Consider the following 18,526-nt stretch of genomic DNA (forward strand, 5'->3'; position numbering starts at 1 on the left):
AAAAAGTGGTCTCTCTTCCTTTTACTTGCCAAGGATAGTGAAATTAACATGCAGCTGGGCTTCTCTGATAAATGGATTCTGTTAGGTCACTGAGGGGATGCATGTGACATTAAGTGATTTACAGTCCTTTACCTTAATGAAATTGTTTCAGCGAGATGACGCTGAGAGCTTTTAATGGATAGCTTTTCTTGATGTAATGAAATTGCATTCCTTTGGCATTTAATATAAGGTGCAGTTATTATTTACTGGAGCTTTCCCAGAGCTGCTGCTTTGCGCAGACAGTTCAGAACAAAAAGAGATTTCAGTGGCAGCATCAAGGCCAGAATGGCGTGTGACATTCTTAAGCAGATGAGTGTATTTGTGAGTGCATTTCAGTTAGTGTGGCCTAGCTACATAGACCTTTAAGGAGGCTTTCTTACACATAACACTGCCAGCGTTCATTTCTTTTACATATACCCTCCTAATCTGTTTAACAGGCAACTGGATTACAACCAGATCAGCTGTATTGAAGATGGGGCATTTAGGGCTCTTCGCGACCTGGAAGTGCTGTAAGTACTGCTTGTATCTCTTACTTTTTACGGGAGCTCAGTATCTGGGGACTACTAATGTAAAAGCTTATCTGCTAGCTGCAGCCCTGGTGTCAAAACAGTCTAGTGGAAACATGTCTTAAAATAATCCACTGTGATGTATTGTAGAATGGCAAAAATATGTGGAAAGATACAGATATTCCTTTGCTGAGCATGAAAAGCATTTTACAGAAAATCAGCATGTACTGTGTGAAAGACACCCAGGTCTTTTTTAAAAAAGATGATGCTAATGAATCTATTCATTTTGTAAAACATATTTTTCATTGTTGAAGTGCTGTATGTGTTTAATACTGCTTTTGTCTTGTAAACTTACGTAAATGTGACCAATTATTATATGTAAAAACAGAACAGTATATCAAATACAATTGTGATGCTAGATGTTTTCCTGAAGCCACTTTCCAGTAAACAGAATAGTCATGCTGAAAATATGTAGCCTATCCACATTAAATGCTTTTAACAGAATTTTTTCTGTTCATTATGTTTATGGCATTGATTGAAGGCTTGGATAGCGTATTACCTTGCTTACTTTTATTTTGCATTGTATTGAAGCTGCTGTCAAATGAGGTTAAAGGTAACAAAATAATCATCAATGACCCCTGACCTGAAACAGTAACTATAATGAGCAAAATATCTAATTCTCAAAAGAATTTGAGGCACAGAATAAATTCCTGAAATGTTTCTTTGACAATCAAAGTGTCACATTTCAGTGTTACTTTATAAGACTGAAAATGTTATAATAAAACAAAAGACTTTGTCCGTATCAACAATATTACTTAATGTTGTTTTAAATCACTCTTATTTCACATGCATTGGAAACCCAAAACTAAATCAGACTTGCAAGAGGGAATTTTCCTAACTTAGTTTGTGTTGGTAGATAGGAAAAATCAAGAAGCTTTTCTGAGAAAAAAGAGTTTCTTAATAAATAAAAGCCAAAAGATAAAATGTGAACAACTCAAGGAAAAGGTGGCAGTTCTTCAGCAGCTGTTGATCTAATTTGTACTTACTATGAACATATGTGTGGAAATTCCTTTTATTTATAAAAATGTTATCACACTGCTTAATTTAACATGAAAGACTTAAGTAATCAAGCCAAATGTTGGTTTATCATTATACAACTGAGTAAAAATATTTTATGTTAATATTTTCAAATTGTGAAGTGTATAGTTGCTAGTAATCTCTCTGCTTACCTGATGCCTTATGTAATTTTTATGCTCAGAAATCACATAGTGTGACTTGAATTTTCCCAATTTAAAGTTCAAGCAGATATCAGGTTACTTAATTTAAAATACCAGGCCTCCTTTCAGGTTCTATGGGCCCAAAAGAAACAGGTGGTAAACGAATATTTTAATTAAATCAGATATTATTTGCGTTTCCTTACTGCCACCAGTTTTAATGATCAGACAGTAGACAGACCATGTTATATGGCAAAAATGTGCATGGACTTCAGGGGGTCCAAATGATTCAAAAACATATAAAATAATAGTACAGCACCAAAATGGTGGGTCAAGCAAAATTTTGGTTCTCATTATATGTATAGTATTTCCATCAGTTAGGCATATAAATAAAAAGTTCACCATCTTGAATTAAGCCATTTGATTTGTCAAATAACAACACAAAAGTTGTTAAATGTAAACATCACGTTGAGACAAGTATGCTGTAGTTTGCATAATTTCAGGAGCCAAATTTTCCAGTAAATAAATAGAAGAGGAAAAAAGATATACCACTACCTAATGTACACTGAGTAGTCAATAAGTCAAAACATTTTGCTTTTGCTTTTGATTAGTTTAAATTCTGAAAATATCATTTATATCAAAATGCAAACCTATGTCAATTGTCATGTTCCAAATACAAAATATGTAGCCCAACTCAGATTTAAATATATTTTTTTAAAGTTTTAAAATGTTTGTTAATGTAACAGGTCTTGTGCAGGTGTTAAAAATAACTTTCCATCATTGTGATATATTGGAAATAATGCAGAAGCTAAGAGGATAGTAGCATTAAAGGGACACAGTCAATTTGAAATGTAGGCCATTAAAAAAAATTAAAAATAGTCTGAAATCCGAACCCTGCTAGTTAAGACAACAAATCTCTGTGTTTTACAGTGAAAATGTTGGTGGCTTACAGTGAAATGTTCTTATTTTGGGAATATTTTTCAAATTTTCTGCTGCTACTGTGTGAGGAGGCAAATGATTTCTCTCTAATCTGTTTTGGTCATCATAATTTTAAGGTTTGCATTTAGCAACAATAGGTAAAACATTGAGGGAGAAGTGTATTTTTTTTAAGTTGATAGTATCCCTTTAAGAATAATATCTAAAAAAAAACAACCCATAGGTTTGTCATTGGATGACATAGATTATGGCCTAATCGGTTAAGTTCCTATGACATACCTTTTTTCTATTCTCCAGCAAATGTATCTATACAAATGGTGCTATGAAAGAGGAAGATCAGAATAGGTAAAAGAAGAAATAATTAGCTGAATAAAACACCAAAAGTATGGAATTGAGTATTAAATGTCTCTGGAATCTTTACTAATTATCTAGCTAAGAATCGTGTACATTTATATTGATTTATTTCTCCTTTTTAATAATAATAATAGCAATAAAACTTTCTTTTATGTCCATCAATAATTCATGGAGAGTGAAGCAAAGGAAACATACTAGTAGATCTATCAGAGCACCTGAATGAAAAAGTAAAGACCTACCAAAGAGTGTACCCTTATTTTCCCCTTAGTATCAGCTTTCCCCCCCCGTAATTATTTTGTGGGTTGATACATGACACTTTTTGCTGATTAAGCTCCTTTTTGATTTGTGTAATCCTGAAAACATGCAAGGGAGATTCCTCATGCATGGCTAAAGATAACATTTAGAAGCATGAATCAGTAAGCTCAAGATGTAAAATTGCAGCATATTGCATATTTGCCAAATATCACCCATGCAGCTTCTGTTTAAATGAATTGGAGGTGCAAAGCCCTATTCTGTCCATATGGCTGACGCTTTACATTGATGTGTTTCAGGAGCGTTGTCTTTTAATGAAAAATTTTAGGAAAAGATGGAGCTTGTATGAAAATAAAACTGCAATACTATTTCAACACGAGGCAAAAAAATATAGGCAATGGAACTTTCAATACTCTGTTAGAATTAATAACATAGAACTCACAATAAAATTTTGGAAAACATACCCCATGCTATTCAAATGAACAATTTAAGGCAAACATACAAACTGCATAAATTATACTGTTCTCTTTCTTGTTCTGAATTCAGATGGGTCTTTCTTTTATTTGCAGATAAAAGAGTAAGTAAAGTAAGATACAATAAGTAAATTCATGGCATTTCATGAGGTTCTTTTATTTTCACAAAATAAAAGTATGCTGTATAGGAAAAGTCATAGATAACCAAGCATTTATTTACTTAGCTATGTCCACACTGCCTATCCCAACTTTATGATATATTGCGCAATGTATATATAGTGTGCCACCGTTAATCCTCTAGATCATGGTGTACATGTAAGAGGTCTAGTAACCAGGTGTACCTTTGATGTGTACACCTAGGCAAGAATATGGAGGAGTGGAAGGTACCCAAGCCTTCACATCTCCCTCTGCCCTTTAGACTACTGAGACAGAATCCGAAGGCTCCAAGAATTTGAGTCCAGACTTTCAGGGTGTCTAGATGTGCGAAGAGACTGCTCCAATGTGTGTAATGTCAGCGGAGATTAGATAAAAAGAGTCTGCTGGATGGTGCAAATCAGTATGCTCCACCCAGCCTCTGCATCTTGTGTATCAGCATCCCCACACTTCAGAATGGTGGTGGGGGCACTTTAACTAAAGCTCATTTGACAAGTTTGGTTAATGTGTCCCCACTGCCATTTTAAAGCACAGGGACACTGATACATGAGACACTGCAGTCGCTTTAATTAGGGCGGCTCTTGGAGCTCCTCTAATTAAAGTGCTCCCTGCCCCCACCACCACACCTGGAGCACGTGGACAAATGCCCTCAGTACCTCGATAGTTGTAGCTTCTGCCAGAGAGCAAAGGACAACACTGCTGCTGACTGTCTAACACCTCAGCAAGGGTGTGTTCCTGCCAGGGTGATGTCCCTTAGCCTTTCTTCAACCAAGGAGACCCAAGAGGTAGGAGGGCTAGGGTTTTGAGGCACCCTATACTTGTTGTACTCTGGAGGTTGCAACATTGTGGTATTTTATAGGAGCTACCCCGCCATGAATAGCCCTTCCACATTGCCACCAAGCTCTGCTGTCAGATGCAGTTTACAGTCATACCCAGAACCAACATGTGTATAACACTTTCGGTAAAATATTAAGAATCCAAAAGGTCTTATACAAAACAAACCATCTATAACCTACCTAGGGCTAAATGACAGTTACCAACTCTAGGCCCTACATTGTCCATCAGCTGTAGAGTTGGTCTTCCCAGAAAAAGCCATGACAAATAGGTGGCTCTTGTCCTCAAAGTTACAAAACGTGGGTCCTACGCTTCCAGAGAATGAAATTCAAGGTCTCTAAGAATGTATTCAGTAGAATATAGAGGCAGATAAACAGCCCCAGCTTCTGATTTAGAAAGGGCACCATACTGGCAGCTCCTGAGGACACATGCTGCGGGGCTACTGCAGGTAGTGTACAGCTGGCATACAGCGAGACTGGCCCCCAGCTGCAGCAATAGTAGCTGCTGCCGAGTGCAGAGAACCTGGCCATGGCAAGTATGACTGCCTTCCACTCCCCCGGCCTCTGAATATCCTGCTACCAAATCCTTCTTTTTTATGCCAGAATGTTATTTCCAGCTTTGTTTCCATAAGTTTTCTCAGCATTTGTAGTAACTCCTTCTAAGCAGTTTTTGTGGAGTCCCAGGTCGTATTAAATGACAAACATCAGATGGACATTAATAACATCAGATTTTCTTCAGAAACTGTTGGACAATATCTGCATTACTAATAACTGTAGCAAGCTGACTTTGTTCTTTTTTATATGTTGTAGCACTCTCAACAACAACAACATCACACGATTATCAGTGGCAAGTTTCAACCACATGCCCAAACTCAGAACCTTGTAAGTAGCCCTGTTGGAAATGGTTGCCATTTCTATTACTCTAGTGTATGTACAACAATTTCCACACACTTTTACTTGTCTTCTATAAAACAAAGTAGATGACTCAGAGTCATGGAAAATAAAAGAGAAAGTGAAAAATCTCTAAATTGATATGCAGCGGTATATAGGCTTGAACAGATGCACTGCAGATGGATCTGGCAGGTCAAATTAACAAACCTTCATGGTAAGTTCAAGACATAAAATAGCAGCTACAGTCTCTTTATGGAGGGTATTTAGAGCATTGGAAATGCAGTCTCCATGGCTGCCCCAATATTCAGTCCCTGTTACAAATAACTTTCACATCAGCTTCACCCTCTAGAGAAGCTGAGTGCAAGAGACTGTCCTGCCCAGAACACTTCATCTAATAAATGGATGCTTTTTTGAAAGTCAAAAAATTGTTTTACTTTGAGCTGTTGGATGGGTCACATTTCATTTAAGAACATGCAAGGATCTTTGATTGGCTGTCAGATGTGATAAATGGGAAATCTTTATGCTTTATTACTGAACTGCTAGCAGACCTAATTAAACTAAACTGGTTCTCCAACATTCTTTGTAACATAAAATTATAGCATCATCCGGTAGTGCTGTTATAATTAAGGCTGTGCCAGCATTTACATTGAGGCCCCCATTTTTAGAGGTTATGACTTAAACATAAAAGTATGCTTCAAGCTACTAGAATAAAACAAAAGGACTGTTTGAAAAAGTGCTGGCTTGGTTTATTCATTTTTTAAATTTTTTTCATGGGTTTATATAAAAATTGAGAAGGGCTATTTAAAGAGATGCAAATTAGATTAAAAAGCAAAAACAAAAATAGATATCTATGTAAGGGCCTGACCCAGAGGTGTTTTCCCAAGCAGAACTCCCACTGAAGTGGAAGATGGAGAAATTAAAGATAAATGGGATGTTTGCTTGAAAAATAATCTAAAGCTGCAGCTCAGTCAGCATGTGTTAGAATGGCCTTGATGTTTAAAAAACTTTAATGTTGACAAGTTTGTGTATGTATTGAGGTCCTCTGTAGTTAAGTAAGAGTTATGAAATTGATAGGACAGGTCATGTAAAGATATAAAATATCTTGCATTCCTTCTTTTCAGGATTGAGTCCTATCTTACTACTTAAACTAGTCTGTGGACTCCCACTAGCCTGTTTAGTATTGTGCACTGGAATACGTCAGTGTGTTTGTATTACTTAAATATTTGGTTAATCCATATTCAAATATTTAAGTACAAGCAAGATTAATACAACAAACTTTTGTGAGTCATGTTGTTCAGCCTTTCTGACTTTCCTACAATTTTTGTGAAATTTTTGCTCTTTCAAAACGTATGAACAGAAGAAAGTTAGTCCATGGTACCATGTATTATATAACTGTGATAGTCAGCTGTAATAATAAACCGCCAGTGGAGAATGCAGAAAAAGAGATGTATCACTCCTGTATTAATTCTTATTTCATTTACCATTTTGTGAGGACTAACTACATTGATCTCAGTGGAAATATTCCTTGTTTGCACAGGTGTGAATGAAGAATCAGACCTTTTTTCCTTAACTGCTAGTGGCCATGTATGGCTCTTGAATTGTGACTCATTTTGTGTGCTGTATTTGCCACAATACCCAAACATAGTAAAATGAGCTGAGGACAATATGCTAACTTTAATTTCTTCTTTATGAATAGAAATACAAAATCAGTTAAATCATCTTGTTCTTGTGGGGCAGCTCTACATCTTTAATGCTACTTAAATGCAGTTTTTAGTGGATAAATTGGCTGTCTTGAGTGAGTTCTAATTTTTTTCATATCCATTACAGTTATTTAGTTAGGACTGAGCACGTCAGCTAAAAAGGGCTAAAATGACATTACTCTGTCATGGATGATTCAGGGAGCAAAGATTTGATTTATAACTTTGGATGTCCTTTTTCTTAGTTTGAGAAAACATAAAAGCCAGGCAGAAGTAAATTACCTAATTTAGTGAATACATTTGTCTGGTATTTTATCAATGGCAAATTGCTTTTTGCCACTTGGCAAGGAGCCATGATCTTGTGTGGGTCTCTGCCAACAGAGAGGCAACTTACTTAATTCCTTCACTCCCTGCCATTTGGTCTTTTAATTTCAGACATTGCTTTGAGTATGGGTCCCTAGGAGCCAAAAGCAGTTAATCCCCTTTTCTGTGATTAAAAAAAGAGAGGAAATCAGAAAGGGGATGTGAAAGAAGGTGTTTTATATCGAATTATTATTCTGTCTTGTTCAGCAGAAAATGAATATGACCTGCTAAAAGGATTTTGCAAGCAGTTTCTATAGAGACTAATAATGACCAGACTTACTGATATCTCTAACTGGAAGCCAAATCTTTTATTAATTTTTTTTCTGTCAGTATATTATTATTATAGGACAATTTACTTCAGATATTTTTGTCTTACTTGCCTTTTGCACAGATCTGAGCTAAGGGATTCCAAGGCTTTTTGAAGTCATTGTGTATTTGCTTTTCTCTTTCAGGGAAGAAAGAAGAAGCTGTAGATACTCAATTTTATGTTAGCAAACTTAGGTTTTCATTAAACTAATTGGCTAAAAGCTAAAAAGACTTTTTTTTTGCTACTTAAAGGTTAATAAAGCTACAAAACTCTCAAACATCAAATAAAAATTTTAAAAGATTAACCCCTCATTTAAGGGGTTCATAAAAGTAAATCCTTCATGTTCATTTAATGCTTTCACTCAAGTTACTTTTGTTTTAGTTTTTTTGTTTAGTTTTTCTAATTTAAACATGGAGATTGTTTCCTTTCATGCAGTCGACTCCACTCCAACAACCTCTACTGTGATTGCCACCTGGCCTGGCTGTCTGATTGGCTGCGTCAGCGTCCCCGGGTTGGGCTCTACACTCAGTGCATGGGCCCATCCCACCTGAGAGGACACAATGTAGCAGAAGTTCAAAAAAGAGAATTTGTCTGCAGTGGTAAGGATTACATATTCTGTTGGTGCTTTGTCTTAATGAACATTTAAAACCATCTTAATGGAGGCTGCTAATGATGTACACTGTAAAATATCTTTCTGAATTTCAGATCTTCTAAGTCCAAATACATTGTTTAAAAATCTGTTCAGTTAATTTGGAAATATTTGTGACTCCAGTATGAGTGTTTGTGACGTTTTGTACTTTGGGAAATGATATGTATGTAAACTATACGCACATCCTTCCAAAAATCAAATTATTTGGGATGGAGCTACCTGAAAAATAAAATCTAAGCATTCAATCTGAGACACTGAGGCAACTATTTTTATGAAATGACTTTTAACTGGATGAGCTCATTTTTCCCTTTCTTCAGTATTTGCTGTAATTTTCCTTATCTCTGTACTCCCAAAATAATTGTAGAATGACTTTTGTCTGCTTTAGCACATCTGGTTGTTTTCTGTCATGAATATTGACATTACTAACAGTTCATTACTAATCACTTTTTTCTCTGTTCAATTTTTCCCTTTCTTCATATCTTCTAGATGAGGAAGAAGGCAAGTTAATGTTTTTTTCTCCTTTTTTATGCTCAGATTGAAATGTATATGTAAACTTTGGCTAATGTTTCAGACTTTCCGAAGACATCTAGATACTTGCATATGTCCAGCTTATATTTAGACTTACTGGGAGCGTCTACACAAGACGCTTAACTGCACAGTAGTGTAGTTTACTGTGAAGTAAGCAAGTATGTCTCCATATGCACATGCTTACTATGCAGTAAATCTCGCTAATCACGAGTAAATTTGCTACCTGCAAATGTAAGTAGCAAATTTACTCGAGATTAGTAACAGTGCAGTAGCACTCATGTAGATGACTGACCAGGAGGAAATCTACTCTGGGTCACCTGTCCACCAGGGGGTGAGATTACTCCCTGACGCTAGGAACTGCCTGCTGCCAGTGCAGGCTCTGCCACCAGAGCCTGGGTAGGGACTAAGTCCCCCTGTCCCAGCAGCAGGAAGCTCCAAGCCCCCTCCACCAAGATCATGATTAGGGATTGGGAGCTGGGGGATACTTATTTCCCAGCCCCTGTTCTGCCATTGCGATCAGAGAGGCTGGGAGATCCTTATAAACATAAAGGCTTGGAGATAAAGGTCTCCCAGTGCTAGCCTCATGGTCACAGAGCTGTTGCTGTGAGATAAGGGTCTCCCAGCCCATGACCATTGAGCTTGGGCTGGGAAATGAGGGTCTCCCAGCACTAGCCTCTTGGTGTGAAGCTGGCACTGGAAGTTCCCTAATAGTGCAGGCTGGGGAGCCTGTTCCCTGTCCAGCTCCATGAGTGCAGATCTGGTCAAAGAACAGGGTGGTAAACTAGTTCCCTGCTCAGGTCCACATGGCTCTGGAGTGCTTGTTCCCCACCGAGGTGTGGGCAGAGAACAGGCTCTCCAGACCCTGCCAGCCAGGAGCTCACAGCAGCAGCTCTCCACGGCGTATGGGAAACGTTGCTTGCCCAGCTGTGTGCTTGTGGAGCTAAGTGGGGAACAGGCTTCCCAGCTTCCACCCTGTGTTTGGGGCAGGGGCTGCGAACTATCCTGGTCAGCCCCATGCCCCAATTCAGTGATCAAGGCATGGAGCTTGGAAAGAGTTTCAGGGGTGAGGTAGGTCCCAGCCCCGTGCCCTGATCTGCCAGTGGGCCAGATAGCAACAAGCTAGCTGCCCCACCAGCGTATTGAGGCAGGAACTAAGACCTCCTCTTCCCCTGCAGCTCTTTCCAACTCCCCTGATCATGGAGCCAGGCCAAGAACTCTCTGCTGCTGTGGTAAGGGAAGATTGGTTCCACCCCAGCAGCAGGCAGCCCTCAGGGACAGGGCTCCTGGCCCAATGCTCTTTGCCAGCCCCATGGCTATCACCCAGGGAGATCCTAGATCTCCCCCTGGTGGGAGCAAGGGCTCATTGCAGGGCCCTGGGAAGTAGCAGTAGTTTGCTGTCATTAGTAACAAATCTGCTCCAGCTTCCTTTCATATGTAGATGCCTGCCTAGGAGCATTTACTCATGAGTGGTTTACCCATGAGTAAACTGATCCCAAATCAAATGAATATGTAGATGCATCCACTGTGAAGGTCTTTTCTGTCCTGAGGGACTTCTGTGGCCAGACAGGACCCCACTGACCTCAGTGAAATTTTGTACCGGAGCAGGGATTTGCTCATGTTAACCCGTCTATAAAATTAAGAGTTAGTTCTTTCATTACCATCCTGAGTCTAATGTCTACTGGCTCAAAAAAAATTGCCTTTGTATTTAGATAAGGGGATCCCAACAAGAATCATATATACCACCTGAAAATTAAATTTGGCTTTAAGCAGATATCGGTGAATATTCTCATTTTCCCTGTTATAGGAGATATTAGCTTTCTTGTTAAAATATTGTTTTGGGGAGGGAAAATCAGTATGTGTTTCTCATCTCTTCACTAGTTTATTTTTATTTACTAAGTTTGAATACAATTTAAGATCTTAAAAATAATAAAATATATATACTATGTTAGTTTTGGCTCCTTTTTGCTCTCATGTACATCTTACTTGCCTCTAAATTTTAAACATTAAAAACTGCTGTCCCAGGAGGCTAATATTCTTCATAGTATAATTTAGGAAATGGAACAACTATATATCAAGTACTGAGTATGCACAACAGCTAGTTACATCAAGCTTATCTATTTTAGCGTGATAAAGTTTCTAGGTTACAGTATGCAGACAAGGTTATTTGGGTAAATGTGGTATCTTTAATTAGATCAACTGAATACAGTAAAATCTCTGCTATCCAGCATGAGTGGGGAATTCCAGGTAGTGGTTATGTAAAAATTCCAGATATCTGAAAATACCGGGGGGCTTACACACAGTGGCAATAGTACGGGGTGGGGGATGACAGCAGCACAGGACAGTTGCATGTGGTGGTGTGTTAATAGAGTATTTCAGCTAGTAGAATGCTGGATAACAGGAATTTTACTGTAGTTGGAACAATTTTTCTTTGCAAGCTTTTGGGTACAAACACCCTTCTTTGGACACAGAGAGACTTATTTGTCATTTTGTGTGCTCTCCAGGGTGAAATGGAAACCATTATGCAAAATGCAGGTTTGTGGACATGCAAATGTATAGCAGGGATCAAAGGCCCTGCAAGAAAGGTAGTTGGGGTGGAGTGGGAGAGTGGGGTGGATTTGAAGTGGATCTTGGATCTTACACCCGCACCTTCAGAAATGTCATATATATCTCATCCAGTGCACTACATGCCCAGATGGAAAGTATGTAGGAAAAACCAAACAAAAACTGTGCACCAGAATGAACTCACACCAAAAGTCTATCAAAGACAAAAATACCCAACTACTTGTAGGTGCACACTTCTCAGAAGATAACAAATCTCTCCCGTATCTCTCAGTTCTAATCCTTAAAGGGAATTTAAAAAACACCTTTTGTAGACAAGCCTATGAACTTTACTTCATAAATCAACTGGATACAAAAAATCATGGACTAAATATAGACATTGAATTTATGGCACATGATAACCTGCCTGACATCCAATAACCTCAGGTAACCTGTCTGCATTATACCACTTTCTATTACCACTTCAAATTCCCCTTCTCCTTCTCCCCTCCTCTGCACCTTGCCCTTGCCACTCCAGCTACTTGTCTCACACCTGCTTTCTCTCAGGGTCTTTGATCCTCACTGCTACGTACTTGCATTTCCACACACCTGCATTTTGCATAGTGGTTTCCATTTCACTCAGGAGAACACATAAAGCAACAGCGAACTTTCCCCGTGCCTGAAGTGTTTGTACCCAAAAGCTTGCAAGGAATATTTTTTCCAACTATTTAGTTGGTCTAATAAAAGATGCCACATTTACCCAAAGAACTTTGTCTGCCTATGTCCTTAGACCAACACAGCTACAACCAAGGACTCTAGGTTACAGTATAACATTATACAATAGACATGGAGATCTTCAAATTTAGATCTGTGATACAAAAGTAGGTCAGGAATGTTTTAACAGATTTATATTATTTTGTTTTAAACAAAAAGGGAAGGCAAAGAAAATATTGTGCCATCCTGAATTTGAATAGCTACAGTAATTAGATTTACTGGCTATACTAGAGAACGTGCCATTTATACATTTTTAACAGTGCACATAAATCATACTTTGATCTATTTTTCTGACTCTGAAATTATTCAGCTTAAATGCAGTGAACACACATGGTCACTTGATAAAAGATAGCACAAAGAACTTAGAAAAATATTTACTTATTTAATTCCAACTATGTAAATTAAGATGTGTTAGAAGGGTTTCTTCCCTTTTTTTCATCTGGAATAACAAATATATAACCTCACTGAAGCATAACTTCACAATTTTGTCCAAGGTGTCTCTGAGTTCTGGAGTTAAAAAAAGCGCATAGTTTTGAGGAAAAAAATGAAAAAACATAACAGGTGTACCTATATTAAAAGAAATTTTGTATTGTGTGGTTGCACAATAGAATATACCAAGCTAATTAGGCATGTCTGTTTCTGGTAGCACAGTTTGTTCATTACCATTAACAATATTTTTATATAATATGGTTTAAAAATAAAGTAATTTTACATTTGAAAATCTAAGTTAATATTGTACAGTATCTTCAGTACATAATGTTTTATCCAGTTATTTTAAAGCAGCAAACTGATTTTGAACATGTGCTATTAGCGAAGCTAAAAAATGAACTCAAGAACTAAAGCAATTAATCTGATTTCTTTAATATTGTTAATGTTGCTTAAAAGTGTACGCATTATTTAGATGTTTTAATAAATTAACTCATTATGTCTGTTTTCGTGCCATGTTTGTTCTAAGAATTATTCCTGGTCTTCGTAAAAAGAGAGAAAAAGAATGTAATTTGCTATTAGGATGAGCTGGACTTCTATTTGATAGTATGCTGTAGTTTTAAAAGCAGCAATCTGTTCTGTGTTCCAGGTCATCAGTCTTTTATGGCTCCCTCCTGCAGTGTTTTGCATTGTCCCACTGCATGTACCTGTAGTAACAACATTGTGGACTGTCGGGGGAAAGGCCTTACTGATATCCCAACCAATCTTCCAGAAACCATTACTGAAATGTATGTAATCTTGTTTTCTTGCCATTAAATTGTATAAATATATATATATCTTTTCCATTTATACACTTACACTTATTGCTGTTAATGTATGATGTAAGTTGGTTATTTTTAATATGTATTGCCGTTCAGAAATATCAATCATATTTAAGACTGTAATGTGGAAAATATGTATTATGGCCTTATATTTTTAGTTGTAATTTAATTCCAGAGTACTAATCAGAGCTTTACAGTTAATGTTCAGTTTAGAAATGGGCTTTAAGTGGGGCATTAAAAGTTTAGGGCTTTTCTCTCTGGTCTTTCAGCACTGATCACATGCCATGGCCTTAACTTTTCCCCATGGAGTTGCTAGCCTTCAATCACTTCTTACCACCTGTTCCAGTGAAACACACCCCTCGCAAAACATCCCTAACCAGTAAGCCTTCCTAAGTGGTATTTGAAGAAAAGCAGGTTCAGAAGGTAGAGATAGGGTTATGGGAAGAGGTCTGAAATGCAATCTTTTTGGTTGTAATATTGGGGAAGAAGTAGAGGATATGTAAGTAGAGAGTGGCTTAACTTTTCGAATATAATGTCAATATTTATGGAACATCCAGCTGCTTCTAGCTCTTGGCCAATAGCACTATACGTTGAATCTCCCTTTTCACATTGTTTACACACAATGGAAATATTCCCATTTTATGTCTTGTATCTAGACAAGAAAATTCTGCTGTAATTCATATCCAGTAAAACCTAGTCTCTTCCTTGGATAGTCACAAGTACAAATGAAGGCAAGATTTTTTCCTGTATATTAGTACCTCATAAGTAATCTAAAAATGTAAAAATGTAAATTTACAGATGGCACCTATTTGAGCAGTGTTGCAGAGGCTTTGATAGGATTTCAGATTAGGATTCAGAATGACCTTGATGAATTGGAGAAATGGTCCTAAATTAAATGAATGAAATTCAGTAAGGATAAGTGCAAGGATGTAACAACTGCACACCCAAATACAGACTTGGAAATGACTGGCTAAACTGCAGTACCATAGAAACCAGCCCAGGGCTGATAGTTTATGATAAAATGAAAATAAACACACAGTGTGCTCTTGTTGCAAAATACACAAACAAAAAAACCAAATGAATAAAAAAAAATCAATAGGCTGATTTGTATTAATAAAAGTGCTGTTGTGTTGTTTGCAAGTCAAGGAATATTTGGAACTGATGAGGCCGCCCTTGGAGTATTGTGTCTAGTTTGGGGCATTACACTTGGGTAAATTAAATAGAATTCAGTGGTGGACAACAAAAATATTACAGGTCAAGGAAATATGATTTACAAGGATAGTACATTGGAACAATCAGGATTATATAGTCTGGAGAAGAAAAGACTGAGGATTATTTGATAACAATCTTCAAAGTACGTGAACGGTGTCTGTAAAGAGTATAGTGATAGTCTATTCTCTGTAGTCTCAGGGAACAAGATGGGCTCTTAAACTACAGCAAGGGAAGTTTAGATTGGCTATTAGGAAAAGCCATCTCCTATAAAGGTAGTTAAGTATTGAGTGATTGTGGACTCTCTATCCTCGGAATTTTTAAGAACATTTTAGATTGCCTTGGGATGGTTTAAATGATCCTGCAATGATCAGGGAGTTAAACTAGATGATTTCCTGTGTTCCCTTCTAGCCCTACTTTTCTGTGATTTTAGAACTTCTCTCATTTACATGCATATAATATAGGTACTGTTTTGTTGTTGGTTTAAAAAATATAACACAGTATTTAAATAATGACTCTGTACAGGCAATTAAAGTAATGAAAGCACCATATTTACTCACGTATAAGATGACCCTGAATATATAAGAACTGTACAATAATTAGATTATCTATATGGAAAATGTATTAGTTATAATTTTCCAGTTATAGAATCTAATTATTGGAGGTTTGCCTTGAATTTGTCCCTCATCCACTGGAACAGAAGGGAAAATAAATCCGGAAGGTTCAAGTGGCCCTCCCTGCCTTCTGCCCCGCCAACTCCTTTTCCCTACAGCCTCTCCTCCCCCTTACTATCAGACGCTCCTGTCCCTAAGCACATAGAAGGAAGAGGACATTTGAAAATACTGACTTTCAAATAAACATGCATATAGTCAGTTGCACATAGGCAAATTACTATGGGTACACATAGACTTTGCTCATCCAGAATTCATAAAGTATTTTACTTTTTGAAAATGCTTCAAGTTTTAGCAGAGGTAATCCATAAACACACTTTCAAGCAGCTCTTTTTTACCTAATACACATACATATATATGTTTAAAAAACAATTTTTGGGGGAATTTTTTTTTTGTGTTCCAGTTCAAATTAGCCAGATTAGTTCCAAATCCTTTTGATTGAGCAAAGCTCAATCATTCAAACACCATGTGTGGTTCTGCAACCAGCAAGTATCCTCCACCCCAGACTTTTCATCTTAGGGTTTCAGATGCTTCCAAATCTTTCAGCAGGCATCCTGTGTGCAGGCCCAAGCCTGAAGGATTGGGGTTCAGATGCCCCTGAGTCCTGCTTGCCCTCAGCCAATGGCCACAGGAGCAAGCTAGGGAGGAGCCCCCCATTTCCATAAAGTAGCCATGTAGTCAAGATCTTCCCACTGGAAGCTGGCATCCTGTCCACAGTGCATTTGGACAGGGGTGCACCCTCTACCACACAATGCTATTTAAATCCATTTTGACTCAGGTACCGGACCAGTGCAGTGGTGACACTTGATCTTGGCTCATGTGTGGCCAAGAAGCAATGCATAAAAATAGTTCAAAGCTAAAAGGCTTTTGATTTAGCTCATTGGTCTGGGCAGGTCCCAACAGAGTCAACAGCATTTCAAGTCATGGTGACTCCACACTTCAGCATCGCTTAGTATGTGTGTGTAATCCAGATACCCCCATCCCCACCAAATGATCTAGGTACTAATTGCCCCCCACCACTCATGACTGGAACCAGATGTTCTTCTCATGATTCCTTGGATCCTCCAAAAATGCACATGCAAAAGAGGTGCAGGACAGTCTAATCTGGCTCCATGTCATGGAGGGCAGGGCCATACTAATCCTGTGCAACAGGCTGAGGGTGGGGGAAGCAGAAGGGTTTCCAGTGAACTGTTTGGGGCACCATTTAGTGATGTTTTCCAGACATTCAAAGCTGGTACAGAAACAGGAATAATTGGAAATGGAAAAAAAGTTGTATTTCAGTTGTGGGAGTGAACAGAGTAAAAATGTATGCAAGATAGGGGCTCACCATGACTTGAAAAAGAGTTGATGCTTCGGGGGACTGAGCACAGTGGGCACTACCATATATCTTATTTGGCTGGGCTGCCTTAACCTGTCTTTGGGGTCAGTTCCTATCAGTGGCATGGCTTCGTGGCCATCTTTGGCTAAGATCAAGTGTAGACCGCAAAGCCATGCCACTGGTGGTGGAGGCCTACTGCTTAGCTTGATCCCAGAAGTGCTGTGGTGGGGGTAGTGACAGAGTATTGGGATGGAATAGGAGGAGGAGTTTGCGGATCCTGGAACAGCATTAGCAACAGTGTTGGAGATGAGAGTGACAGTTATGAAACAGGAAGTTGACCAAAAGATGATAAATCAATTGGAGAGCAGAAGCAAAGATCGAGAGTCTGATGGAGGATGGACAAAGGTGGGGAGGAATGGATGAAAGAATGTAAGAAAGAAAGGTATACTGGGATTACTGGTGTGGGAGGAGGCTTGAATGAAGAAAGCAATGAGGGAAGAGTCCAGTCAGTAGGAAGAACAGGAGAAAATGAGGAGAGGAGGTCAGAAGGGAGAAATGAGGAATGAAACAGTAATTGAAGGGAAAAGGAAGAGTAGTCAGTAGAATAAACCAGATCTGAAAGAGAAAAAAGATGAAAGGAAGTGAGAGATGGAGCAACAGGTAATCTATGTCTTAGAATAAGAGCAGTAGTAGCAGGGGAAGGACAACAGAGAATTCAGACAATGACTAGATATTAATTTTTAGAAAAATATTATTTGAAGTTTTGGATGTTAAAGCAGAACATTTGAACAACCTGGTCACCTTTCCTAACCAGAAGTCTTGGGAAATTTTGTATTGGAGCCAAAACGGTTATGAGGATTTTTGGAAGACATATGAGGCAGTAGGTGAGAGAGATGAAATGAAGAACTGCTACATTTTATTGAGGGAGAAAAGACAAGAAAAAGGACAATAATTTTTCAAATGTACATGGATATGCCTGTGATGGGGGAGAAAAAGAAATGGTTAGAGTAGCGATTCGCAACCCCCAGGCAGCAGCCTGGTGCTGGACCGCAAAGGGTTGGCTGCCAGTCCACAGGAGGGCTGGGTACCGAACCAGAAGTGACGGTGGACCAGCAAACTGCAGACTGGCAAACCGTGGACTAGAAGTGACGAACATACTGTGAACTGGCAGCCAACCTTTTTTTAGACTGAGTATAAGAAAGAGTTGGCTACCTGCCCACAGTATGCCGGTCACTGCTGGTCCTCGGTTTGCCGGTCCGCAGTCGCTTCCAGTCTGCAGTTTGCTGGTCCTCAGCCTAAAAAGGGCTGGAACCCCTGGGTTAGAGTATTATGTACAAAAAGTTATGTATGTTGAGAAGATACATGATAAACATGGTATATGGACGGGATTGTGGAGAGCTCCGGTGGTAATGAGGCTGGATGGGAGAAGCCTTGGTAGGATAATTCACTTACTACCAGTAATTCAGATAGGGCCACATGGAGGGTTTACAATGTATTTTGGACAGTCTAAACTCTGTACCAAGTACGGGCAAGAATGTTATTGGGCCACATACTGCCAATATGCAATATGCTAC

General features: G+C 38.4%; 1 protein-coding gene across 3 annotated transcripts in view; it reads left to right on the forward strand.

The window, feature by feature from the left end:
- The window catches only part of SLIT2 (slit guidance ligand 2), a 446,646-nt gene that overhangs the window by 283,059 nt on the left and 145,061 nt on the right, over positions 1 to 18,526 (forward strand). For 2 of the 3 annotated variants that reach the window (XM_019552853.1, XM_019552854.1), the window contains exons 5-9: positions 477 to 548; positions 5,571 to 5,642; positions 8,454 to 8,617; positions 9,154 to 9,165; positions 13,583 to 13,721. In XM_019552853.1, the coding sequence (XP_019408398.1) occupies positions 477 to 548; positions 5,571 to 5,642; positions 8,454 to 8,617; positions 9,154 to 9,165; positions 13,583 to 13,721 (459 nt within the window). The remainder of the gene's footprint in view (positions 1 to 476; positions 549 to 5,570; positions 5,643 to 8,453; positions 8,618 to 9,153; positions 9,166 to 13,582; positions 13,722 to 18,526) is intronic. The other variant, XM_019552852.1, reaches the window with a different exon arrangement.

The sequence above is a fragment of the Crocodylus porosus genome, unplaced genomic scaffold (genome assembly GCF_001723895.1).
Source record: "Crocodylus porosus isolate Cpor-Errol unplaced genomic scaffold, CroPor_comp1, whole genome shotgun sequence".
Classification (NCBI taxonomy): Eukaryota; Metazoa; Chordata; order Crocodylia; family Crocodylidae; genus Crocodylus; species Crocodylus porosus.